We start from the raw sequence: 24,984 nt of genomic DNA, 5'->3' as shown, positions 1-24,984 counted from the left end.
TCATTGATTTGGAATGCAACACTATTCCTGCTTACTTGGAAATAAGTACCATTGAACTCAAAAGGATTTGCTTCTGAATAATAGACGTGCATAGAATTGCACTTAGACTTTTTTTATCCAGTGCAGTTTGCGCCACATTTGTAGGGATGTACTGCTTTAATCTACGGCCATACTACCCTGAACATGCCTGATCTCGTCTGATCTCAGAAGCTAAACAGGATCAGGCCTGGTTAGTACTTGGATGGGAGACCGCTTGGGAATACCAGGTGCCGTAGGCTTATAGGAAGGCAGTGGTAAACCACCTCTGAATACCTCTCACCATGAAAACCCTATGAATACATCCAAAAGATTAATAGGGTCACCATAAGTTGTAATTGACTTGAAGGCATATAACAACAATAGCTGCTTTAATGCTGCCCATCTTGTGGAGCGGTACCCAAGTAAATCTGAAGAACTGCCAATAGGGTACCCACCTATCGTTCTCAGATTTTCCCTGGTGCCACTCCAGGAGTGCAGGAACTCTATGGATGATGAAGTAAAGGGATTTGTCTAGCCTTGCTTGATTTTACTGAGCATACTTTCTTTCTCAAATTGAAAGCACTAGTTTCTCTGGTTATTCTATGCTCTGTTTTCCAGGTGGGAATGGTAGGCGGTGGGAAGGGAAAACTTCCCATCTGCAGTGTCTAAGGTCTTCTTCATATTGTTCACGTTGGTTTCCTCAGGTTAGGTTTATGAGGAATTAATGGTGAAGAGAGGCTGTTAGCTGCTTAGAGATTTCATTTTGAGGCTGTATGAAGGGCCATGGTGTTTTTACAGGCAGTTTCCATTCAGTCTGCTTCCTCCTGGCCTGAGTGACCAATCTGTTTTATAAAGTGCTAACTGAGAGAATCTGAGGACAAGTCACAGGTCAGTAGCTAATTGGCTATTGCACACTCAGACTGTTGTGGCAATGACTGTTTTATTTTTCAACCCCATCAAGAATCAAAGTTTAGTATACACTAGTCTTGAAAGGTAAATGTAATGTCCTTATCTTTCACAAAGCTAGCTCTGCAATACCCTAGAACTCTCCAAAGTTATTTTGAAGTGTCACATTTTGATGTTCCGACATCTTTTTGACAATAAAAGATACATAGCTTTGTTCAAATGAAATCAACCAAGTTTTTTATGTATAGTTTATTAGGGCTTTCACATTCTTACAGTAAAACAGTATGATCCCTTATACTCTCCCCCCACCCATTTCCCCTACCTCCCTTTGCCCTCATGCCCTTTTCTTTTCTCTTTTGATTACATTTTAATTTCTGATGTTCAGGTGTTTGACATGTTATGCAGTGTTCAAGTTCATAGGCTCAGATAAGGGTGAAGATAAATGAATGTCAATGTTCTGCTAGGGTCCCAGATTAACAACTGTTGAGAAATCAACCAAGTTGAAGCAACAAACGGGTACACTTCTGAGTGTACAACACTGTTTTCTCAAACTACTATTCTTAGTTGATAACAAAATGCAGAAACAAAGTTGAATAAAAGCCTTTTTATCGATGGCACCAGTGACACCAAATATAATTATCAGTTCAAAACTCTCCATTTCTTAAATTGGAAAGTAGGGCATGATGTGTGCTTGCAGTTTATAGAAAAGATTCTGGAAATTCCGTAAGAATAATCATCTTGGGAATAAGAACAAATCAGTGATATATAGACAAACTTTTAAAGGCACCCTATGTAAATTGGTCTCACAGTATATGATGCCAGAAAGAAAGGTCACTCAATTAAATGAGTAAGTATTTTAGGCTGTCTTTCAGTTTATAGCATATATAAAATAGGCAATAATAACAATACAATTTAAAAAATAGAACATAATGCCACTTTACTTTTCTTAAATTGGTAGTCTGAGCTTGCAAGACTTTTTGTCCTATCTACCCCATACCTCCAACTGAAAAAAGCTGCTGAGATGTGCAGTCCTATAGGTGTGTCCCAGGATCCCTTGCAACTGTTGCTATTTTAATTGTACATCATCACATATAGTTCAAGAGTTGCATTCAGTATTATTTTCAACATTATAAGGATACTTGGAATACATCTCTCAGCTCATGTGGTGCACCACTGGTACCCCTAAAAATATTGCTGTCTCAAGCAATTGTTTGGATTTCTTGTGCAGCTGTATCAGCAATCTGTAGTCTTGATTCAGGGAAATGTGAAAAGGGGTTGTGTGTGAGAGGCCATTTGAAGTAGGAGGTGGCTTTTATTTATTGGAATGAATGGGGTTTTTTTTAATTATGAATCTTATGTCAGGGGTTTACAAGATAATCTGTGAGACCTGATCCAAGTTTAAATTTCAAAGAGTCTTATAGTTTTAAGACCCCAAAAAGGCATTTTTATTGGCAATATTAACTGCATAAAATACCATCTCAAATGTATACTCAGGCCTTGTCTGACTTTTTTGTATACCAGTTTGTGAAGCATGCCATCTAAATCCCTTGCACAGACAGACAGTACTGGGAACTGATCAACGGTACAGTGGTGATCTACTATACTAGCTTGAGGAAAGTAGCTTGTTGCATATCACACCAGAATTAAGCTTTCTTAAATGTCAGTGGGGAATTGTGAATAGTCAGACCGATTTTGCTGTAGTTTTGCTCAGCTGTTTTCTCTTCCAAGATACTCCAGTCTATTCCTTCCCCCCTGGTTTTCCATCTCTCTCTCCCACCTCCACTCCGCCCGACCATCAACCAGCATTATATGACCATTGAGTATGTTTAGTCCTCATGGGACTGTTTTGGGTCATTCCCCCTTGCGGTGGGGGGGGGAAGTCCTCCTAAATGTTCTTTGCATTTCTGACAAGCTTGGGATTCTGACAAGCCTGCCGATATCTCCCTTTTGTATGTGGCTGACTACTTAAGGATTGGCATAAAGAGAATAGGGATGGGATCCATTGACTGGTGCCGGTTCGAAAACAATCTGTCAACCTAACATACTTGCATTGATTCAAAGTAATTCTTTATCCACTAGCCACTGCTCTTACCGATCTGTGGGGTTTTTTGCTTGGAAAAAATATTGATATTAATATCGGTATTTTTAAATGAAATACTAATATTTTGAAAGAAATATTGATATCCTTTTAAAATACTGTTTTTTTGAAGGAAATATTGATATATTATCATTCTTAAAATTGATATTTTAGAGGTGGATTTTTTTTTAAAAAAAGTCAATTTTCAAAATAAGCTGCAGAAATTTGCTATGTTAAAATCCAATCCTAAGTGATTGAGAATAAGCAAATTAATGGAACATTTAGTACCAAATCCGAATTGGGCGGAACTCTAGTACATCCCTAAAGGAGAATGAGTGCATTATTAGTGGATATTTTTACCTTCCTTTTACTGTTGTGATTTTAAAGACTCCTCCATTGTCTTGAGATTGTTCTGATCTTAGGTTGACCCCTTCTTTTTTTCTCCCTTGTTTGGGTACTCTTCTTCATTTCTAAAATGAGAGGTGGCCAGGCTCAAGTCTTGGAAGGCTGCATCTGTGGGCTTGGGAACACTTTTTGTCTCATTCTTGATGAGTTAAAGCACTCTACTGTATATGTGCTCAGGGGCACTTTCACATGTCCTTTCTCTATTTTGAAAGATCTGGGGAGAGAGACCTGCAGAGTTCTCAGCTTAAGCAGTGGTGCCCTCAAAGCAGGTATCCAGGATCTCACTTCGCATGAGTGGGAGGGCCCCCAAATGTAGCAGAGCTGGCTTAACACATTTTGAAGTAAGTGAAGAGGGAATATCCATAAAGCTTTTAAGTCCAGAGGCTAACATTATCTAAATGGACTAAATGGAGATTGAGCCCTGATTCCACCTGTTGGTGTCCTTGTCTAAAACATGCTCAACCAAATTTAGAACTGTAACAATTTGGATTATGTTTCATCAACCTGTCCTCTCAAAAGCAATAACAAGTAATGTTTTGTATTTAAAAAAAATCTTGAGTTGGTTTTAATGGTTAATTGGATCCATAGTATACAAGTATACTGTTTTACCTCTCCCCCCTGAATATAGCGTGTCACTCCAGGCAGAACAAAGAAAAATGTAATTTTCTGAAAAATCAATTCCAATTTTATACTAGTAGTAATTGCAAAGGTATATTTATATAACCACAACAAAGGTCAACATATGGGCCTTCTGGCTTCCCAAAGCAGTTATTCCCTATTTATCTAAACAAGCAATATAAAGCTTTGAGCAATTTACAGATTTCTATACTTACAAAGTACAAATACAATAAAGTAAACTGGCACATGTGAACTGAGTATGAGTAGTTGATCCATAGTAGCAAGGTACTGTTAATGCATAGTGTATGTAATTCCTGTTATAATTAACAATGTGACCCTGAACCTTAATGATATAGGAGCAAAATAACTTTTTCTCCCAACTGAGATAGCTGAAATCTCAAGATTACCAAAATAGTATTCCATGATGTACTGTACCTTCAACCAGATCTTAATAGAAGCAAGAGTAATTCAGTCTTAACAAGTTCTCTGTGGTAGGAGAAGGATCAATATCTCAGTCCATTTAAAAAAAAATGTTGACTTCTGTCCATGAAGGATTCTATTACAACTTGGATTATACAGTTTATTTGAAATGGATTTTTGGGTAGAATGTAATTCAAATATATAAATTACAAAACCTCTCTCCCTTCATATTGCTTCCTTTGCAAGAAATGAAAATAGCAACAATTACATTAAGTCAGCTTCATAAATCATTGCTGTTCAACAAAGATTACATTTTGCTTTGCAAACTAATGTTCACACATAAACTACATTCTTATGTTTAAATTTGTATTAAAGCAAAAAAAAAAAATCCAATAGGAGAAACAGACAAATAAAAGGCAGATGTTTGGAGTATTTTCATATATAAAGTGTTTCAAAAGAAATATACATTAGAAATAATTCTGGCAGTTTAGGTTACTTGGAACTATAGTAGTTTGCCACCTGTGCAAAATGTATGTACAGGTTAGGATCAGCTGCAATGTAATATGAGGCTGCCCAGACATCTACAGAAATGTCATTTCTTTTAGCTTCATTATACCTTAAATAACATAGTTAATGAGCAAGTTACCCACTAAATAAAGCAAAGTAAAATGGAAAAATAGTGATTCTAGAATATTAAGATAGCTTTATTAGAAGATGTTCCATAGGAGGTAAAATGCAAGGGATGAAGGTCTTCCTGGATTAGAATACTTACTCCAAGTGCTTCTTGTAATTATTGTATTACAGTAACAATTGAAGCAACAATTATATTTATGTATTCTTGGCACACAGCTTGTTTTCAGCAAGAGTTCACCATTAAATCATTCTTTATAAGCTGCAGGTTCTGTCTGTATGTTGTTTTAAAAAGGAACACAGTAACACAACCAATTTGAAAACCCAACCAGGCAGTATTTCTGTGGTTTAAGTTTATATACTTTGCTTTTTCATAGAAAATCAGAATCAAGGGCTCCTCTTTGTCCTTAACCAGTCAGATATACAGTATAAGGACTTTATAGTACAAAGACTTTACAGATGTATGGACTTTATAGATACACTTATTAGCATTGAAAAACATTTATTTGCCCTAATTCATACACCGTTAGCAGCAGAGATGTCCCCATATGGTTCTCATAGTATCTGAAGGAAGTTATCAGTCAGACAAGGCCAGTGTCATGATGTTTTTGTCCTGTTCCAGCATCATCCTGCTGTTGAACTGGCATGGGACTTAAATTCTACAAACATCACCTGAATAGTATGGAGATTGCAGTTCACCAGGAGCTCCCATGCAATGCAATGGAATGAGTGAATGAATGAAATTATTGTCCTGTAACTTAAGTATACTTGTGACCTATAGTACTATTATTATTACTGTACAGGGCTGAGAAGTTGAGGGCCACAGCAGTGAGGAAGGAGAAAGTAAATTATTATGACATAAAATCAAGATCCCTAATTCTTGTACATTAGACCTGAGAGCATCTTCAGAATCATCATCCCTTCCATCATCTCAAAACCACTGCTTAGTTAACATATACTGACTGTAGTGGATAGTACTTCTGATATGAAGCATGATTGTTAATATTTATTTATTCATTAATGGTTCACTCTTCTTAGTAGTTAGTGAAGTTATCAGGGCTGGCGACAGGCATGAATGGGCCCCTGGGCACCAGCCTGCCCAGGCCCGCAGCATTGTTCACCTAACACTCTGTTCCAATACAGGCAGCATAGGGCTTATATAGGCTTAACCACCCCACCTACCTCTAGCATCAGTGCACACATCCCACGCTCTGCGCATGCACAACTGCCACCAACCAAGATGGTGGCAGGGGCATGAACACTTTAGGCTTGATGTTCAGTAATAAACTCATTTTAAGTTCAGTTTATTTTATTTGTATGTTATTCTTTTAGTCTATTTTATATAAGGCAGGTTTTCTAAAAAAAAATTAAAAAGTGCTATCCTTTTGTACAAATATATAACAGCTAACAGGACTAACCACTTCATCTCCCTAACTCTTACCATACTAATGAATAAAATGGGTTTTTTTTGTAATTGTCTCTCTCTGCAATGGTTCATCTTTTTTATTTGCTTATCAGCATAATTGTAGTAATTCCCATAGAGAAATACTGTGCAATTGCAAAAGAAAGGATTAGGATCTCTTGATAAATGCTGAAAGTATTGGCATTATGGTTTGTGTTTACACACATTAATCTTAAATAATTAGCTATTTAAAGAGGAAAGGTGTCACAAATATACATATGAGATAAGTCTGTTTCAGTATCTTTCTTTAGTATTGATTCACTTGAAGAGCTACATACAGTTTAAGCTTCCATTCATATAGAAACTTCGCAACTTTGCATAATCTTTTCCCTCAGGCCCCATATCAATCTCTTGGTTGTTGCCCTTTTCACCATAATTTAAATTGCTAAACAAACAGAATTAGGCTAGCATATGCATATGATCAAAGCTATTAACTAGAAACAGAAATAAATGTAGATAAGTTAGTCATTAAGGCCATGAGTTTGCAAAGCACAACTATACTCATAGTCAATAGCACATAATTGCATTGTTATGATGAGGTTGTCCCTAAAAGAGTACAGTTTTAGAAATGCTGTAGGTGCATCAGTCCCTTGGTTGTTTTCATGAGAACGAGGCACTGAGTGTAGGGAGAAGCTTGTGTCTTTTGGTTTTATATTGTATGTGTGGATCAATATGTTTGCCATGCATGATGTTACGGTGTTGTGAGTTTTATAAAATATTTTTTCTATGAACCTGTGTATAAATAGATTATGTAAAACGATTATGTAAAATGAATTTCAAATGATATTTCTTATTATAAGAATCATTTTATTGCCCTTACCTGTGTCTAAAATTATGAGAGCTTATTGCTTTGGTAGCTTGCCAATAATGCTTTGTAGTTGGAGGTAGGAGGTATTTTTGAATTTTATGTTATACCCCACTTAACATAATTAAAGTAAGGTAAAGGAACAAAATATGCATCCTTTTGGACTCATTGGTCTGAATCTAATGGAGCTCATGCATGAGCAGACACTACTTCTACTTGTGCAAGGGGGGAAAGTCTTAGATGTTCTTGCACTCTGTCCCACATGTACCCCCATATCAAATGCTGTTCTGGACGATCTTCAGGACTTACTTCTTTCGAAACCATTCAAACAAAGTTCCTTAGGAACATACTGGGCACTCCCGTTTGTGTCCCTAATACCATCCTACGTCTGGAAGCCCTTCGATTGAGGCTCGTATTTGGATACTCAAGTTCAAGTACTGGCTAAAATTATTGTTTCTTCCTGTTGGCCTAGCCCCTCTTGTTCTATCTGATGTCTTCCACTCAAAGTGGAAGAAATCCTTAGCCATTAAACTCTCAAGTTTAGGCTTTTCCCCCTCCTCGCTTCTAGTCAGCAGGTTTTTCTCAAGCGAAGGTGACTATTGCACAGAGAATACTAGATGTAGAATTTCAAAACCACTTGTCCCTTGCAGGCTCCAAACTTGGTTTTAATCTCTACATAAAGCCTTTTACCCCTGCACAATACTTGGCTTCTCTTGACACTCCCAGGCTTAGGAAAGCGTTTATGCTGGCCAAGCATAACTTTTTGCCTTCTGAGGGCAGATATCAAAAAACTCCATTTGCAGCTCGTCTCTGCCCCTGTGTTCTTGGTGTCATTGAGTCTGCAACTCATGTTTTATTAGGATGTTCTTTTTATTATGATCTTAGATGTTTGCTCATCACCCCAATTTTACAAAAAATCCCGGGTAGGGATGCTGCATTTTACATGAAATATCTTTTAGCAGACACAGATCCTCGAGTCTCATCTAAAGCGGCGAGCTTCTGTGCTGCAGCTATCAAACATCGAAAAGCCTTATTAACATACTAATTTTAACAGTGAGATTTGGTTTTAATCAGAGATTATGTAGCACAAGTATGTATATTGTACTGTTATTTGTGGTTATAATTTTTATATTGTATATTGGGTTCTGCTGGTCTTTGACTGTAATAAAGCAAATCAATCAATCTTCAGGATTCATTTTTGGGGGACAAGTAGCTGCAGCAGGAAGGAGAAAGGGGGAAAATCCCATTCTGTGAACTGAACACCATTTGCAGCTTATAAGATCCAAGCCTCTCCCTTTTAAAAAATTATAAATGGATGTTAAACTGTATAATGTGACCCTAAGTTTGTAGAAGAGAGAAACACACCAAAAACTTTGGTGATGTGATTGGATAGGTACCAGAACTTTAATAATATTTAAAAATCACATACCCGAAGTACTTATATGTGCAGAGTGCATGCTGTTAAAATATGTAACCGTGGGAGAATGTATTTTGGGTTCTATTTGTGAATTTCTTTAAAACATTCTAATTCTGTACATCTTGCAACATGCCTAACATACTTGTTGGAATGCAGCTCTGTATTTTGTTGTTTGTTTATTTAACTGGTTGTTTTGCTTTGTTTATAGGGAAACTTTGTTGCGAGCATGACAGCTATTTTAAGGCAAATGGAAGACTATCATTATGCTCATTTAATCAAGACCTTTGGGAAGATGAGATCTGACGTGGTTGTAAGTTCAGCCTGAAACTTTTTTTGTGTGCCTTCTTGCTACATTGGTGCTTGTTTTTTTTAAATTGCTATGTGATAAAGAAAGATATAAAACTGAAAAAAACCACCCTTTATTATGGGAGCCACATGACCTTAAAGTTGATGGAGCATTGTTTACCTTCTGAGCCGACAGCAAAGATTGTTTCATTGTCTTCATTTTAAATGTTGAAACAACTGATCCGCAAGGAAAATCAAAATTTAAAAACGTGGCTCAAGGTGTTGCAGTTGGGGTGGGAGAACAAGATTTCTTCATCTGACTCCTATACCTAAGCTTAAGCCAACCCAAAGTTTCAGTAGTTACTCTCAAGGTACTGTTCTGGAAAAAAAAAATCTTCCAACATTCTATAACTGAATCTTGTTTCGAGATTGCTATATATGTTAGATTTCCCAACTTTGTTCAATTAATTTTGTTGTTTATTTGTACAACTCCCATTTTAAGCAATGAATTAATTAGTACACCGTATTCCTGTGATTGTAATTTGTTTTAATTGTTTTAATATTGAATTTTAAACTGTTGTAACCCTTCATGGGACCTGGTGGGGAAGGGTTGTTAATGAATTTAACAACAACAACTTCACATACTAAATTTAAAGATATGCTTGATGATTAATGCCCATAATGCAGCCTTTCCCAACCAGTGTGCCTCCAGATGTTGTTGGACCACAACTCCCATCAGCCTCAGCCAGCATTGCCAATGGTCAGGAAAGATGGGAGTTGTGGTCCAACAACATCTGGAGGCACACTGGTTGGGAAAGGCTGCCATAATAAGTGAAATTCTTCAAGGTTCTTTATAATCTTTCTTTCTGAGTGAAAAGTACAACTTAATTATAGCATAATAGAAGGGAATTTACAGCTAAATAGAAGCCTCTCTAATGACCTGGAACTATCATTGCCATATGGCAAATGCATGCTGCAACCAAACTTGTTGGCTGAGATCCATTAATTAGCCAATGACCTGAAGTCTGATCAACTGTGTTAGAATATAGATTCTGTTACCTAGGGGAAGTTGGATTCTATGGTACAGCATTTTAAAGAGTTAGAGATGGAAGTGAATCTCCTGACTAAAATGAAGAGGCAAAGTAAAGAGATATGATTTCTCAGTTTATTGCAAATGTGATTCAGGTCTCTAGCTGTAGCCATTTGCTTGGGAATATATAATAAAAAAAAATAGAGAGCCATTTTCTTGACACAATCATGCAGTCATATCAATTTAATCATGATGTTTTCTGTGTATGTTAATGAAATATAGTTTCCTGTAATTTCTGTAGAGGTGCCTTTTTGGTCTAGCAATTTCAGCTACAACAAATCAGTCTGTAGTTGTTCTCAGTGCCATTTTAATAATATTTTGTAAGCATGTGTCACTGGTAAGGGCATATGAATAATAGGGTTAATTCTACAAAGAGAGCTTCATATTCAGCCTATGAAGAAAAAGACACAAACATTTATCTATATAACAAACCCATATGAAAAGTCTTAAAAACTGTCTATAATCCAACGGCTCCAAACTGCAATTCTGAGAGTTAAAGATTTGTTTATGTTGTTTCCCCCAGGGGAATAAACATTACTTTCACTACCATCTTACCAGGATTCAGCCCCAGCCCACATCCAGTCCATCGCAGCTTTCAGACACCAGTCCAACACCTTCATAGCCTTTCCTGATTCTGATGGAATGGAAAGATAGAGCTGTGCGTAGTCAGTATACTGATAATGCTGTGCTCAATATTCCTTGGTGACTGCTCCCAACACTTTCACATAGATGTTAAATATTATAGGAGACAGAATGAGCACTTGTGGGACCCCACAGCCCCAAAGGCATGGAACCAAGTGACAACCTCTCAGTACTACTTTCTGATAGTGACCCTGCAGTTTGCGTGGTACCACCACACCTCCAACTCCCACCTTCTTGAGCTGCTCCAGAAGGACACAACGGACAATGATGTCAAATACCATTGAGAGACCAAGGAGAATCTACAGGGTTACACTCCTCCTGTTGTTTTGCTGGTATAGATCATCAGTCACAGTGACCAAGGCTACTTTGGTGCAAGAACTGAACCTGAAACCAGAGTGTAATGGATCTTGAGAATCTGTTTCTTCCAGACATACCTGCAGCTGGCTGGCCACCACTCTCTTGATCTCTTTGCCGAGGAAGGGAGACAGCATGATAGTTTTCTAAAACCTCTGGATCCAGGGAGGACCTCTGCGAGGAGTTATGCTGTTGCCTCTTTCAAGGCAGTGAGCATAAGTCTCTGTAGTGAGGAACTGACACCCTAGACCAGGGGAAGAGAACCTTTGGCCCTACAGATGTTGCTGAACTACTACAACTCCCATCTTTCCTAGCCATTGCCCATGTGTCCAGGGACTGGTGGGCATTGTAGTTCAACATCAGGGGGGGCAAAGGTCCCCTACCCCTTCCCTAGACCATCCAGTCAATCCCCTTCTTCTAGTTTTTATCAGCCATAATGAACAGGGATCAAGAGGGCACATAGTTAGCCTCACCGCCACAAGCATCCTGTCCACATCCTCAGTCCCCAACAACTGAAACTGATCCCAGAAGCTGCAATTTGACAGTGCTCCAGGGACCTCCAATAAGCCTGAATAATTGTGGCATCAAGTTCAGCACGGATCTGACTGATTTGCTGTCAAAGTGATTCTCAAATCTCTCACAACATGCATAGGAACACAACATCACAATAAGATCAATAAAAAATCAATAAAAATGTCAGTATTTACCAATACTGGTGGATAAAAGAAATCCACATCTCAGAAGCCTGTATGAACCACACAGTGTTCAAGAGACATCTAAAAGAAGGAAGGGATTATTCTTGCTCAACCTCTACTAGCAGGGAGTTCCACTGGGCAGGGCCTGCTCACTAAAGGTTTGGTGAGTAGTGAAGCCCAAACCTCCAGTGTGGGGAACCCTCAGAAGTGCCTCATCAGAGGATCTCAGTGGTTGAGTTGGAGTATAAGAAGTCAAGCGGTCCTTACGGTATTTTGGGCCCAAATTGTTTAGGGCTTTGTGAATTCACACAAGAACCTTGAACCCGGCCTGGTAGCATATTGGCAACTAGTGCAGTTCTCTTAGTAGAGTAATAACATGTTGCCAATATGCTCCTGTGAGTAGTCTGGCTGCTGCAATATGTACTAGCTGTAGCTTCTGGAATAAATGCAAGGGCAGCCCCACATAAAGCTTGTTTCAGTAATCAAGCCTTAAGGAAATCTTACCCACTTTCCCTGATTAAGGCATTTTAACATGATTATAGTCAGGCTTCTTCAGGTTTCTTATGGGAGAGTGGTGCTGAACACCTGTTTAGCTTTCCCACTGAAATGACTGGTTTCCAAGCAGATATTTTCTACCTCACAACCCAGAAAAAGTCACGTGCTGCTGTGTGTGCACATTTGCAGTATAATTGCAGACAATAGCTGCATATCTGGGTTGCTTGTAGCCTTCTGTGAAACAGGTCGGTATGGCACTTTGCTGCTTGGCATATATATGGCCTCCCTCTTCTTGTTGTTGGGGCTTCTTCCTTCCTTTGATTAAGTAGGTAGAACAAGAACAGCACATTTTTCTGTTCCTGGAAAAGATGAGGATGAACTGCTACTGCCTCTCGTTGCTGTCTACACCAGATTTATTGGTTGAAAGAAGGAGGGCTGTTTGGCTGTGTGTATACATGTATTTATGTAGAAGGGAATCTACCCTGAGCCAGGAGAAAAGAGGGGTAGGGGAAGAATGTAGACGGATTTTAGCAGCAATGCCATTTTTTAAAATACTAGCCACTACAGTGTTCTTAAACACACACACACACACACAGAGATGTATTCCTATACTAAAAACAAGCTCTCATCTTTCAAATGGAAATGGTCATGCCATACACTAAAAGGTGTATTTTTCAAAGTTCTTACAAAGCAGTACTCCAGGTACAGTAGGGCCCCGCTTTGCAGCATTCCACCGATACAGTGGTTGTCAATCGCAGAAAGGCCCCGCTCCGACAGCTCTTGTTCCACTTTTACAGCATTTTTTGGGCATCGGGCGCCATTATAGACAATGTTAGTCAATGCGTTCCACTTTACAGCAGATTTCGTTTTACGGCGGTGGTCCGGAACGGAACCTGCCGTATGAGTTGGGCCCTACTGTATAGTGGTGCACCTACTGCTCTAGTACTGCTTATGGCCATGGCTTCTTCATTTCTCCTGGGCACATTAAAAATATAATGATAATTTTATTTATTGATCATTATTTCACAAAGTTTACTCTTTTATTTAAGTATTACCAATATGATCCGATTTCTTGAAAATTTTGGTTGCTGCTTTTCTGCACCTTTCTCAGCTCTACACATTCCTTTCGACACTAGGCAATCAGAACTGTATGCCTTTTCACCTGTCATTCCCTTACTTTAGGCCAGGGGTAGTGAGCATGCTGCCTTTCAGACGCTGTTGGACTCTGACTGCCATCAGCCCTAGCTAGCATGGAGAATGGTCAGGAATGATGGGGGTTGTTATCTACAACATTTGGAGGGCATCAGACTGGTACCTCTGATTTAGGCAATAGCTATGAGACTTTTATAGGCCAGTTCACCTTAAATCCTCTCAGGTTCAGTGGGATTTATGTCCTATAATTAGGGTTTGCAGCTATAGTTACTCTAATGAATTGTTGCAGAAACATATTCTGCTGTTTTTGAGCTTGAAGAGAATTATCTATGTAGATCCTATTCAGTCAGGGTCAAGCTTATAGTTTCATTTCAGAGAGTTTAATTGTCCATTGTGTCCATTTAAGTATTGCTTTGGAAGTCTGATACACTGACCCTAGTACTATTGGGAAATGTGGAAATTACTTTCATTGCTGCTTTCTGATATGAAGCAGTTGATCTTTTGACTTCATTTGGCCTTTTCTTTCACTTGGTATACTTCATTTTAGCCTGAAATCTGCTACTAGTAGCACAGATGGAATAAATTTCTTTCTACAGCCTAGCACATCCATTTGCTATTTCTCAGGTTTACAACTATTCCTGGAAAAAAACCTCTACGTTGGACCTGAAAAATTTGAACAGCTATTGGCAAATAGCTAACATCCCCTCTTAGGGCAAGGTCGTCAGTAAGTGAAAGTCGGGCCCACTATAAGCTCTTGTGGGTGAAACTGATTTTGTAAATGAAAGACAGTCTTACCCCTTATATGCCCAGTTGATCACTGCGCTCTGCAGGTGAGGGCATCCTGCAGATACCATCTTATCAGGAGGTTCGTTCTGCACAATATAGGAAACGGACCTTTAGTGTGGCGGCACCTACCCTGTGGAATTCCCTCCCTTCGAATATTAGGCAGGCGCCATCTCAGTTATCTTTTCGGCGCCTTTTGAAGACTTTCCTCTTTCAACAAGCTTTTTAAGTTGAGACCTATCCCAGTCTGCATCTGTGTCAGAATTGTTTAATATGTTTTTTAATAATGTTTTAACCCTATTTTTAAAGTTTTTTTTCATATAATCATAGAATAGTAGAGTTGGAAGGGGCCTACAAGGCCATCAAGTCCAACCCCCTCCTCAATGCAGGAATCCAAATCAAAGCATTCCTGACAGATGGCTGTCCAGCTGCCTCTTGAATGCCTCCAATGTCAGAGAGCCCACCACCTCTCTAGGTAATTGGTTCCATTGTCGTATGGCTGTAACCGTTAGGAAGTTTTTCCTGATGTTCAGTTGAAATCTGGCTTCCTGCAACTTGAGCCCATTATTCCATGTCCTGCACTCTGGAACGATCGAGAAGAGATCCCGGCCCTCCTCTATGTGACAAACTTTCATGTACTTGAAGAGTGCTATCATATCTCCCCTCAGTCTTCTCTTCTCCAGGCTAAACATGCCCAGTTCTTTCAGTCTTTCCTCATAGGGCTTTGTTTCCAGTCCCCTGATCACCTTTGTTGCCCTCCTCTGAACCCATTCCAGTTTGTCTGCATCCTTCTTGAAGTGTGGAGACCAGAACTGGACGCAGTATTCAAGATGAGGCCTAACCAGTGCTTTATAGAGGGGAACTAGTACTTCACACGATTTGGAAACTATACTTCTATTAATGCAGCCTAATATAGCATTTGCCTTTTTTGCAGCCACATCACACTGTTGACTCATATTCAGCTTGTGATCAACGACAATTCCAAGATCTTCTCACATGCCATACTGCTGAGCCAAGTATCCCCCATCTTATAACTGTGCATTTGGTTTCTTTTTCCTAAGTGTAGAACTTTGCATTTATCCCTGTTGAATTTCATTCTGTTGTTTTCAGCCCAATGCTCCAGCCTATCAAGGTCCCTTTGAATTTTTTTCTGTCTTCCACAGTATTAGCTATGCCCCCCAATTTTGTATCATCTGCAAATTTGATAAGCATGCTTTGTACCTCCTCATCCAAGTCGTTAATAAAAATGTTAAAGAGCACTAGGCCCAGGACCGAGCCCTGTGGTACCCCACTCGTTACTTCCACCCAGTTTGAGAAGGAATCATTGATAAGCACTCTTTGAGTGTGATTCTGGAGCCAACTGTGTATCCATCTAATAGTTGTTCCATCCAGCCCACATTTAGCTAGCTTGCTAATCAGAATATCATGGGGCACTTTGTCAAACGTTTTGCTGAAGTCGAGATATATTATGTCCACAGCATTCCCACAGTCTACAAGGGAGGTTACCTGATCAAAAAATGAGATGAGATTAGTTTGGCAGGATTTGTTCTTCATAAATCCATGTTGGCTTCTAGTAATCACTGCATTGCTTTCAATGTTTTTACTGCTGTTTTGTAATGTATTTTAAGATCTGTTTTTATATGTTTTAAAGTGTTTTAGTGCTTTGTTTGCTGCCCTGGGCTCCTGCTGGGAGGAAGGGCGGGATACAAAATAAATAAATAAATAAATTTAATTAAATCAATTTCAGTCTGGTTTTTGGCCTGGTTTTTATACAGAAACTACCATGGTTGCCCTGTAGGATAACTTTGGTAGAACAGAGGAGCTGTTAATTCTCCTGGATCTCTCAATGGCTTTCAGTACCATCAACCATGGGATATGTCTGGAGAGGCTGTCCAAATTTGATGTGGGTGACACTACTCTTCAGTTGTTCCACTCATACCTTCATGGCCAGAAGGTGGTGCTGAAGAAATTTTGCTTCACTTAGTGACATCTGTGTCTTGGGGTCTCATGCAGTTCTTTCTTATCTGTGATATTGTTTATCATGTACATAAAACTGCTGAGTGGAGTAATCAGGTACTATTCATATGCTTCTGAGTCCAGTTCAAAGTGATGATGCTAACCTATAAAACTCTAAATGACTTGAAGAAGTGCCTCGTTGTTCGTCAACCTGTCCAGTCAAGCCTTAACATCTTTATGAGGAGCTCTCTTGATGGCCCTGTCCCTGGTGAAGGCACAGGGGGGTGGTACAATGGAGGAATTTCTCCATGGTGGCACCCCATCTCTGGAATGATCTAAACCCAGATGTTGCTTACATATCATATTGTAGGACTGCTGGGTTAGTCATGATTGAACTATGTTGGTTGAATTTAGGTTTCATATTATTTTATTGATAGGATTATACTTTGGTGTTTTTGTTGACATTGTTTAATTTGTTTTTATGGTATCTGTAACCTGTTCTGACACTGTAAGTGAAGGGCGAACTCATACATTTAATCAATCAGTCTGGGGATTTAGAGTACTGTGACATCTGTAAGCAGATGCATCAAAATCTATATTCTCATCAAATCCAATTGGCATGAGAAGCTCAGTTCTGACAAGACAGAAGTAGTCTTAAAAGATAGTTTGTCTGCTTAGGTGAGGGGTGTTCAACCTGTTCTGGATGGGATTGCATTCCCCCCAAATAACCAGGTTCAAGGCTTGAGTGCTCCTCATTGATCCATCTTTGTCATTAGAGGCACAAATAGCCTGTGTGGCATGGAGTGCCTTTTGTCAGCCACAATCCTACTAGAGATTGTGTTGCTACAGAACTGTGCCCAAGTAACATCTAATCCTGACTTATGGTGACCCTATGAATAGGGTTTTCATGGAGCCCAGGGTGGCAATATTGTTGAACTCCCAACTCCCATCCATCCCAGCAGCATCACCAGTGGTCAGCAGTGACGGGATCTGCAGCCCAACACCATTTGGAGAAGAAAGAGAAACAGCATGGCAAGGCCCAGGTCCTCACCGCTGCTTCTCAGCACAGGGCCTCCTGCTCAACAACAGCCCAGCGCGGGGCCTCCTGCATGGGGCCTCCCAGCATGGGGGCCTCCTGCTCAACAACAGCCCAGCACCTCCTGCCTAACAACAGCCTGGTGCGGGGCCTCTTGCATGGGGCCTCCCAGCACGGGGCCTCCTGCTCAACAACAGCCACCGCCACATCCTTCTCCTCCTCCTGCTCCAGGCAAGGTCCAGGTCCCCGAGCCTGAGCTCTTGCAGCTGCCGCCCAACATAAATCAACACCAGCAGCAGAAGCCTGGGGAGCAGCAGCTGAGCGAGCCTGAAGACATGGAGAGGAAGACAATATTGAAACAGCAAACAGCTTCACTGTAACAAATGCCTGTCGCCCTTCTGCCTCTTGGGAGCTGCCGCCCCCGCTACCTCCTCTTTCTTGGCGGTGCTGATAATGATAATGTTATTTGTTATTTAATTTAATTTTTGTCAATTGTATTTTTTTTATTGTATTTTTATTGTATTCTTATACCTGTGCTTATTTTTCATTGTAAGCTGCCTTGAGGACCTTTGGCCGAAAGGCGGGGTATAAATAAAATTTAATAATAATAATAATAATTTGGAGTAACACAATAAGCTACTTGCAACTAAGTAGCTATGAAAAAGGTACAGAAAATTCTGTTAGTCCAGAATTATGGCAAAAAGATTGCTAACTGGAACTGGGTTATATTATTGTTGTTGTTGTTACCACCTTCCCTTCAGCAATAGGTTGCAGGTTGGGTTACAAAATCTAAAATACAATATTAAAAAGAATCAAAACACATTTCAATCACAAAAATAGGGTGGGTTCTGAAAACATACATTTCAGGAGCCAAAACATACATCTCAGAGTAAAGAGATGTGTCTTTAGCATTCTCTGAAAACTGTATAGCAAAGGTACCAGATGCAACTCTATAGGGCAGGAATTCCACAACTTAGGGGCTGGCACAGTGAAAGCCCTCTCCTGGGCCACCATCCCTTGAACTTTGAGGATGATGGAACTAACAAGAAGGCGCATATTACACTAGGACTTTGTCATATTTACTAGCTCCCAGTCTGTTCACTAGCTCCCATCTTCTGTACTGATTTTGAACTTTGAAAGCCCTTTATGGTTTGGAACCACTGTGCCTAAGAAATTGCCTCTTCCCGCATATATCTACCTGGAGCCTGAGATCATCTTTGGAGATTCTTCTCTGAGCGTTCCCACTAGGTAAGGTGTGGCAGGTGGCTACTAGTGAAAGGGTCTTTTCTGTACTGGTGTCCCAGCTATGAAGTGCCTACCTGGTACCTACTGTGAAATACTACCTCACCTTCTTCATTAAGTCCTCAAAGCTCAGTCCTTTCCTTGCTTAATGTAGAGGACAGAGAACCCATGTTCCTCTTGCCCTTTATACCGAGTCAGGAATGCCAACTTGTCACAGGCATCTGCCTGACCTCTTAGTTACATAACAGCTTTCGCCACCTATCTAGAACTATACAACTTGGCCTGTAAAGGACTGTTGATATCCCCACCCCAATCCAACCCATAGTAAATCTCCTGTCTCTTCTCAGTTTCTGGCTCTCTACTGGCTGTTGTTTTGGAATGTTTTGCCTCTAATTGCTTTGTAAGTTTTCAGTCTCTGTTCCAGCTTTAGATGGTGCTGAAACCATCCATGTCATACCATTGGGGGCCTGCCTCTTTGCTGCACCCTCTGCCTCCTTTTCCCTTGGCTACCTCTGTACCTTATACAATAGTGGAGAGAGTGGAGAAGCATTGGTCAGCCAACCACCACCAAACCCAGTCACTTCTAACCAGATTTCATTTACAACTGGTTGGGTTGGCCGTAGCACACAGAGGATGTGAACCCTTCCTGTGCTTGACCTCCCACCATATCTACTTAAATGTGAGGACATTTTTATTTGGCCAGGCCTTTTACACTGCTGCAGCCTCTTAAATCTGTTTTAGCCGTTGTTTTATTTTTTTACTCTTTGAGTTTGAGTTTATGCTGCATCATATTTTAATATATTGTTCATGTTACTATCATTGGGTTTTTAAGTTTTTTTTCCATCTTGCAATAATGTCCTGATAGCTTTTCTTATAGGCCAGCCTATAAATACAATATGTAAATAAGTAAAATAAAACACTGTAAGCTAGAAAAGCTCATATTGTATGAAACATCTGAGACCCTGATGAAAGGAGGGTGCAAATTATATTCTTTCCTCTTGCACAAATTTTTAATTGGATAAGTAAGATATAGGATAGAACAAGTAATTGTTTATAATATGAACCATGCTGCTTTTCTGTGTTTTTAGTTGTAAAGCCACAGCATCAGCATGGAGCATCAACAAAACAATAAAAAGAGGGATACCTGAATGCCTTTACAATATATGCTTTCACTTCAGTCTTCTTTACAGTCTTTCTAACATATGTCATTTATTCTGCACTGACTGTGCTGTAACATTATTACTGTATGTTAGTAGTGTTATACTGCTTTTGGGGAGTCCTTCAGGAGCTCCCTTGAGCACTGTGGATAAGGCAAGGTGTAACTTTTTAAATAATAAAAAAGTAAGACACCCTGGAACTTGCAAAAGGTCCTCTGCATTATATGCTGTACAGTCTTTGTTCCTCCTGCCTGGCTGGCAGCTGATCTAACAGACAAAGAGATTTTAATGGAATTACTCCCTTGTCTTTTAGCTGTTTGAATCTGCTGTGACTATCACTGGTTTTAGTTTTGTGTTTTGTGTATGTGTGTGTGTTTAAAGGTTTTATGGATGATTTCTGCCTTGGTTTTTTACTCATTGCCACCCTCAGCACTCTTTCTGCTTTGGAAATCCTCAATAAAAAAATGTGCCAGAATGCTGTAAGGAAAGGAGAATTTCTTTTCATCCTTACACACTCCAGTCAGGATAGTCCTTCCTATGTGGCCAATGAGAAGAGACTAGAAGACAAAGATTCATTTTTCCCCCTGACACAGCCTGGCCTGGGTTTCCCTTGGAAGGAAGTGGGTGGGAAATGAAAGACCAGGAATCAGTAGTGATTCCAGGGAAAGAACCATCCTTCCTTCATTTAAGCACTGGACTCTCATTTTTTTTCTATCCCTTTGGTCAATTCAAGAACAAGGGGTGGGGGAGATGACTGACCACTGTCCACAGACACTGAGTTTCACAGAGCAGGTGGTAGTGTGCCAGGCACCAGGTTGTCTATTCCTAAAATAATAAGGGGAAATGCATTATATAAATATATAAGCATTTTTACCCTGCTCTTTGGACAAAAGGGTCCCCAGAATGGCTTATATAAGATCAATAAAAACAAGACAGCCCCTGCTTGCATGGTTACAGACATGACAAGAAAGGAAAAGGGGGTAACGAAGGAAGAGACAAATATCAAGCTCGGGCACCAGTTCTTAAAAGTTATATTGTAGTTTTTCTAATTAACAGTTGTAATGGAAACTGTTTAGGGAGAATAGGAACCAAATGGAGGTGATCTCTCAGCATAGCTGATGTTTTCCATCTTTTCCTCCGATACAGACTGTTATGGACTGGAAATGCTATTAAACTTGTTTTTCTGATTATAATCTGAGACTACTTAAATGTAAACAGATTAAGCAAGTGTAGCTGAATCAGCAAATTAATACCAAAAATTGTTCCTCCACCTTTATGATTAGTAAAATACTCGAGTCAATCTGCAAAGTAAATGAAAATTCATCTTCCAAACTGCAGCAGCATACTCTGTATGAAAATCCAACAGCAGAAGCATGCTGTACAACTAATAACGTATGAAATGGAATCTACTTTAAGGGTGTGTGCATTGGCAATCATAACATATTCAAAGTTAATTCTATAGGTCCAGATCTGCCCCCATTCAAAAAGGCATAAATCCTACTGAAGTCTCAGTTATTAAGTTATGAAGCAAAGTAGCAAGGAAACCAACCATTTTATTCGAAAGGAAAACATGAATCTAAATGAAAGCAAGACTGTATGATAATTCAGTAAGCAAAATATTTAGATTGATCTGGAAAATGAAACGTTAAGCTTTCACCAGGTTTTTGGGAAAATTACTAGAAAAGTATGCAGTTTGATCACTTAAAGCTAGCACACATTTACTGAGCTCGTTAAGTATGTGCCTGGAATAAACAATTTCCCTTATGTAATGCGAACAACACATGTTAACCACTGTCACTCACAAATTCTAAGTCTGCAATGCAAGGTCATTCTATTCTTGTCAAAATATTCTGTTTCACCGATGCCTTAGATGGAGTCATTCCAGTGCTGACTGCACAGTAGTCACTCTTTGAATTTAGTAATTTGACTGAAAATCAATGTGTGTGCACGTGCGTGTTCTTTTTCTGTCTGCTGAAGTGTTTTTTGTGTTTTTTTGCCAGCTTTTAGTCTCTTATATGTATGACAAGCTCCCTTTGGTTCAGAAAGCAATACCTTGCAACATAATATTAGAAATCTTGCCAAATTAAAATGTATACATTACAGTATAACAAACCTCAATTGCACCTCCATATTATCTCTCCATATTATCCACCAATCTCTAAATATTATTTATCAGTCACATCCATTATGCATCTATACTTTCAGTATAATCAACTTACTAAATTAATGACCAGATTAAAAAGATGTCTCTTGCTGGACAAATTCAGCAAAACTAATCAGCTCTAACCAGTGCTTTATTAAAAGCAAACTGCATAGATATAAATTTCTGCATGATAGTCCACTCGTGATATAGCAGAGCTGGTTAGTTTTGCCATATTTGTCCTGCACTTTTTTGTATCAGATCATTAATTTAGTGAGTTTTTCTTCACCCAGCTGCTTTTTTTTAAAAAAGAGAGAAAAAGAATAAAATAGTAGTCTTCATATATTTTTCCCCCTTTTTTTAAGGACTTCCTGATGGAGACATTCATCATGTTCAAGAATCTCATTGGGAAAAATGTCTATCCCTCTGACTGGGTTATAATGAACATGATGCAGAATAAGTAAGTACCAAAGAAAAGCACTGAACCTTCTCTGAAATAATTATTTAGTTAGAGATGTGCATGTTTGTGTAGCACACGTCATCATTTACATTATGCTTGCTTCTTTCCCCTTCTCTGATGCAAATGGTCATTTGAAGCATTAACTCATAGAGATGCCTATTATTTTTTAATGCTTTCCCAATAAAATGTTGGTCTTCTGATGCATCACAGATCAAAGGAATGTCCTACTATTAAAAATGCTTCTATAAAGGTTCAGAACAATTTTAGTATGCTTAATGGACATAACATTTATTTGCAGATTTAATATCCCGCTCTAGTTCACAGATTCCAAATTCAGAGCGGTAAATAATTCACTAGTACATAATCATACAAGTATAACAGTTACTGCTAAAAAGTCGGAAAACGTTTCCCTTTAAAAATTAAAAGCTTGATAAAATAAAAAAGTTTTGGTCTGACGACGAAAGTCCATAAGAGAGGGAGAGAGCCGTATCTCAAGTGGTAGATTGTTCCAAAAGGTAGGTGCTGCGACAGAAAAAGCTTGTTTTCTAGTGGCCATTTGGTGGATGGTGAAAGTTGATGGAACCCTAAGGGTGTATTCAGCAATTGATCTCATGGGCCGATGGGATTTAAATTTAAAGAGACGGTTCGCCAAATATGTCGGTGCTAATCCATGTAGAGCTTTGAAAGTTAAAACCAGTAACTTAAACTGGTGTCGAAATTCTATGGGGAGCCAATGTAGATGATATAGAAGAGGCGTGGTATGGACCCGAGGGCTGGTTCTTGTGATCATCCTTGCCGCTGCTCTTTGAACCAACTTGAGTGGTCGAAGTGATCTAGTCAGGAGTCCAACATACAAGGAATTACAATAATCTAGCCGCGAGGTTACCAAGGCTTGGGTTACTTTTCTTAGATCAGCCATTCCTAAAAACGGTTGAAGTTGACGGACCAGCTTTAATTTGGCAAATGCAGCTCTGGAGACAGCCGCAACTTGAGGTTCTAAGGTCAAATTTGAATCCAGAATTATGCCCAAGCTACGGATTTGAGTCTTCAGAGGGAGTAAAATTCCATCCAGTGATGGTAAAAATTCAGCTTCTTGGGGAGAACTTTTTCCAATAAGGATGACCTCTGTCTTTTCTGGATTTAACTTCAATTTGTTTCTGGTCATCCAATTCTGAACTGCCGATAGACATTGATTAAGGGGAAGGATGGCCTCTTTGTCATTTGATGGAAAAGAACAATAAAGCTGCGTATCGTCCGCATACTGATGGTAATGAATTCCAAATGTTTGAATGATCTTGCCTAGAGGCCTCATATAAATGTTAAATAACATCGGGGATAGGACAGAGCCCTGCGGAACGCCATATCTTAGAGGCCAGGGCTCTGAACAATAATCCCCGAGGGCAACTTTCTGAAGCCTGCCTTCTAAGAAGGAGCGGAGCCACTGTAGTACCATGCCTTTAAGTCCAGTTTCCGAGAGACGATCTAACAAGATGTCATGATCGATAGTGTTGAAAGCGGCTGATAAATCTAATAGAACTAGTAGTGACAAATTACCTTTATCTAATTCTAGCCGAAGGTCGTCAATTAATGCGACTAAGGCTGTTTCTGTCCCATGATTTGGCCTGAAACCTGATTGTAAGGAGTCGTAGCAGTTGATGGTGTCAATGAACGTTTGTAACTGTGTAGCTACGACTCTTTCGATGACTTTACTCAGGAAAGGCAGGTTGGACACCAGGCGAAAATTATTAAGCACTGTGGGATCAAGAGGGTTTTTTTTAATAATGGTATAACAATAGCTTCTTTTAGGCATTCAGGTAAGCGGCCTTGTTGCAAAGAAGAATTAACAATTATACTAAGCCAATTTGCCAGTTCAGCTTTCGATGTTTTTATAAGCCAGGAGGGGCATGGATCGAGTAAACAGGTAGTTGGATTCATTCTACTAAGAAACTGAGGGATGTCATCTGGAAGAACAGGTTGAAAGGTGGAATAGACGGAAGGGCAAACCGTTTCTGACATGACGATATTTGTGTCTGTCACCTCAGTATGATCTAAGGTAGATCGGATCTGGTCGACCTTTGCCTCAAAGAATGTGGCAAATTCTTGGCAGCGGACCTGGGAATAAACTGAATGAGAAATGGATTGGGGCGGATGCAGAAGACCATTTACTATGCAATAAAGTTCTTTTGGTTGGTTTCCCGCTGAGGCAATTGCTGTCGAATAAAAGCGTCTTTGGGGTATCAATCTAGCCGAGGCGTAGAATTTGGCAAATTTCTTTGCATGTATTCGATCAGATGGACTTTTTGTCTTTTGCCAACACCTTTCTAGACATCGATAGGAATGTTTTATTTTCAAAAGGTCATTCGAAAACCAAGGGGCGGATTTAGATCTGATTGTTTTCAGTGGACGGAGAGGAGCCATTGAATCCACTGTCTCAGTCAACATATTGTTCCACGAGTTGGTCAAGGTATCAATTTGCACTCCCGTAGAGGGGCTAGTATAATTCTTAAGCTTGGCTATGAACGTATCTAAGTCTAATAATCTTTTGGGGCGGTATAGTTTAATGGAGGGCGTAGTCTTGGGAGAAGGAAGTGATTCTGATAATTTAAATCGAATCAGATGATGATCAGACCATAGCAGTGGAGAGATCATAATGTTATCTATACGAAAATCGTTTATGTCTAGGTGTGATTGAAAAATGAGATCAAGGGTATGGCCTGCAATGTGAGTTGAGGCCTGTAC

At 39.4% G+C, this 24,984-nt stretch overlaps 1 protein-coding gene and 1 non-coding gene across 3 annotated transcripts in view; both read left to right on the top strand.

Moving 5' to 3' along the window:
* Positions 1-24,984, top strand: part of DOCK1 (dedicator of cytokinesis 1) — a 702,192-nt gene that overhangs the window by 403,348 nt on the left and 273,860 nt on the right. For both annotated transcript variants that reach the window (XM_061635676.1, XM_061635677.1), the window contains exons 28-29: positions 8,967-9,068; positions 22,151-22,245. In XM_061635676.1, coding sequence (XP_061491660.1) covers positions 8,967-9,068; positions 22,151-22,245 — 197 coding nt within the window. The remainder of the gene's footprint in view (positions 1-8,966; positions 9,069-22,150; positions 22,246-24,984) is intronic.
* On the top strand, positions 160-278 carry LOC133389903 (5S ribosomal RNA). Its single transcript, XR_009764210.1, has one exon. It is a non-coding gene; the product is annotated as a 5S ribosomal RNA (ribosomal RNA).

The sequence above is a fragment of the Rhineura floridana genome, chromosome 7 (assembly GCF_030035675.1).
Source record: "Rhineura floridana isolate rRhiFlo1 chromosome 7, rRhiFlo1.hap2, whole genome shotgun sequence".
NCBI lineage: Eukaryota > Metazoa > Chordata > Lepidosauria > Squamata > Rhineuridae > Rhineura > Rhineura floridana.
This window is presented reverse-complemented; position numbering and strand designations above follow the sequence as displayed.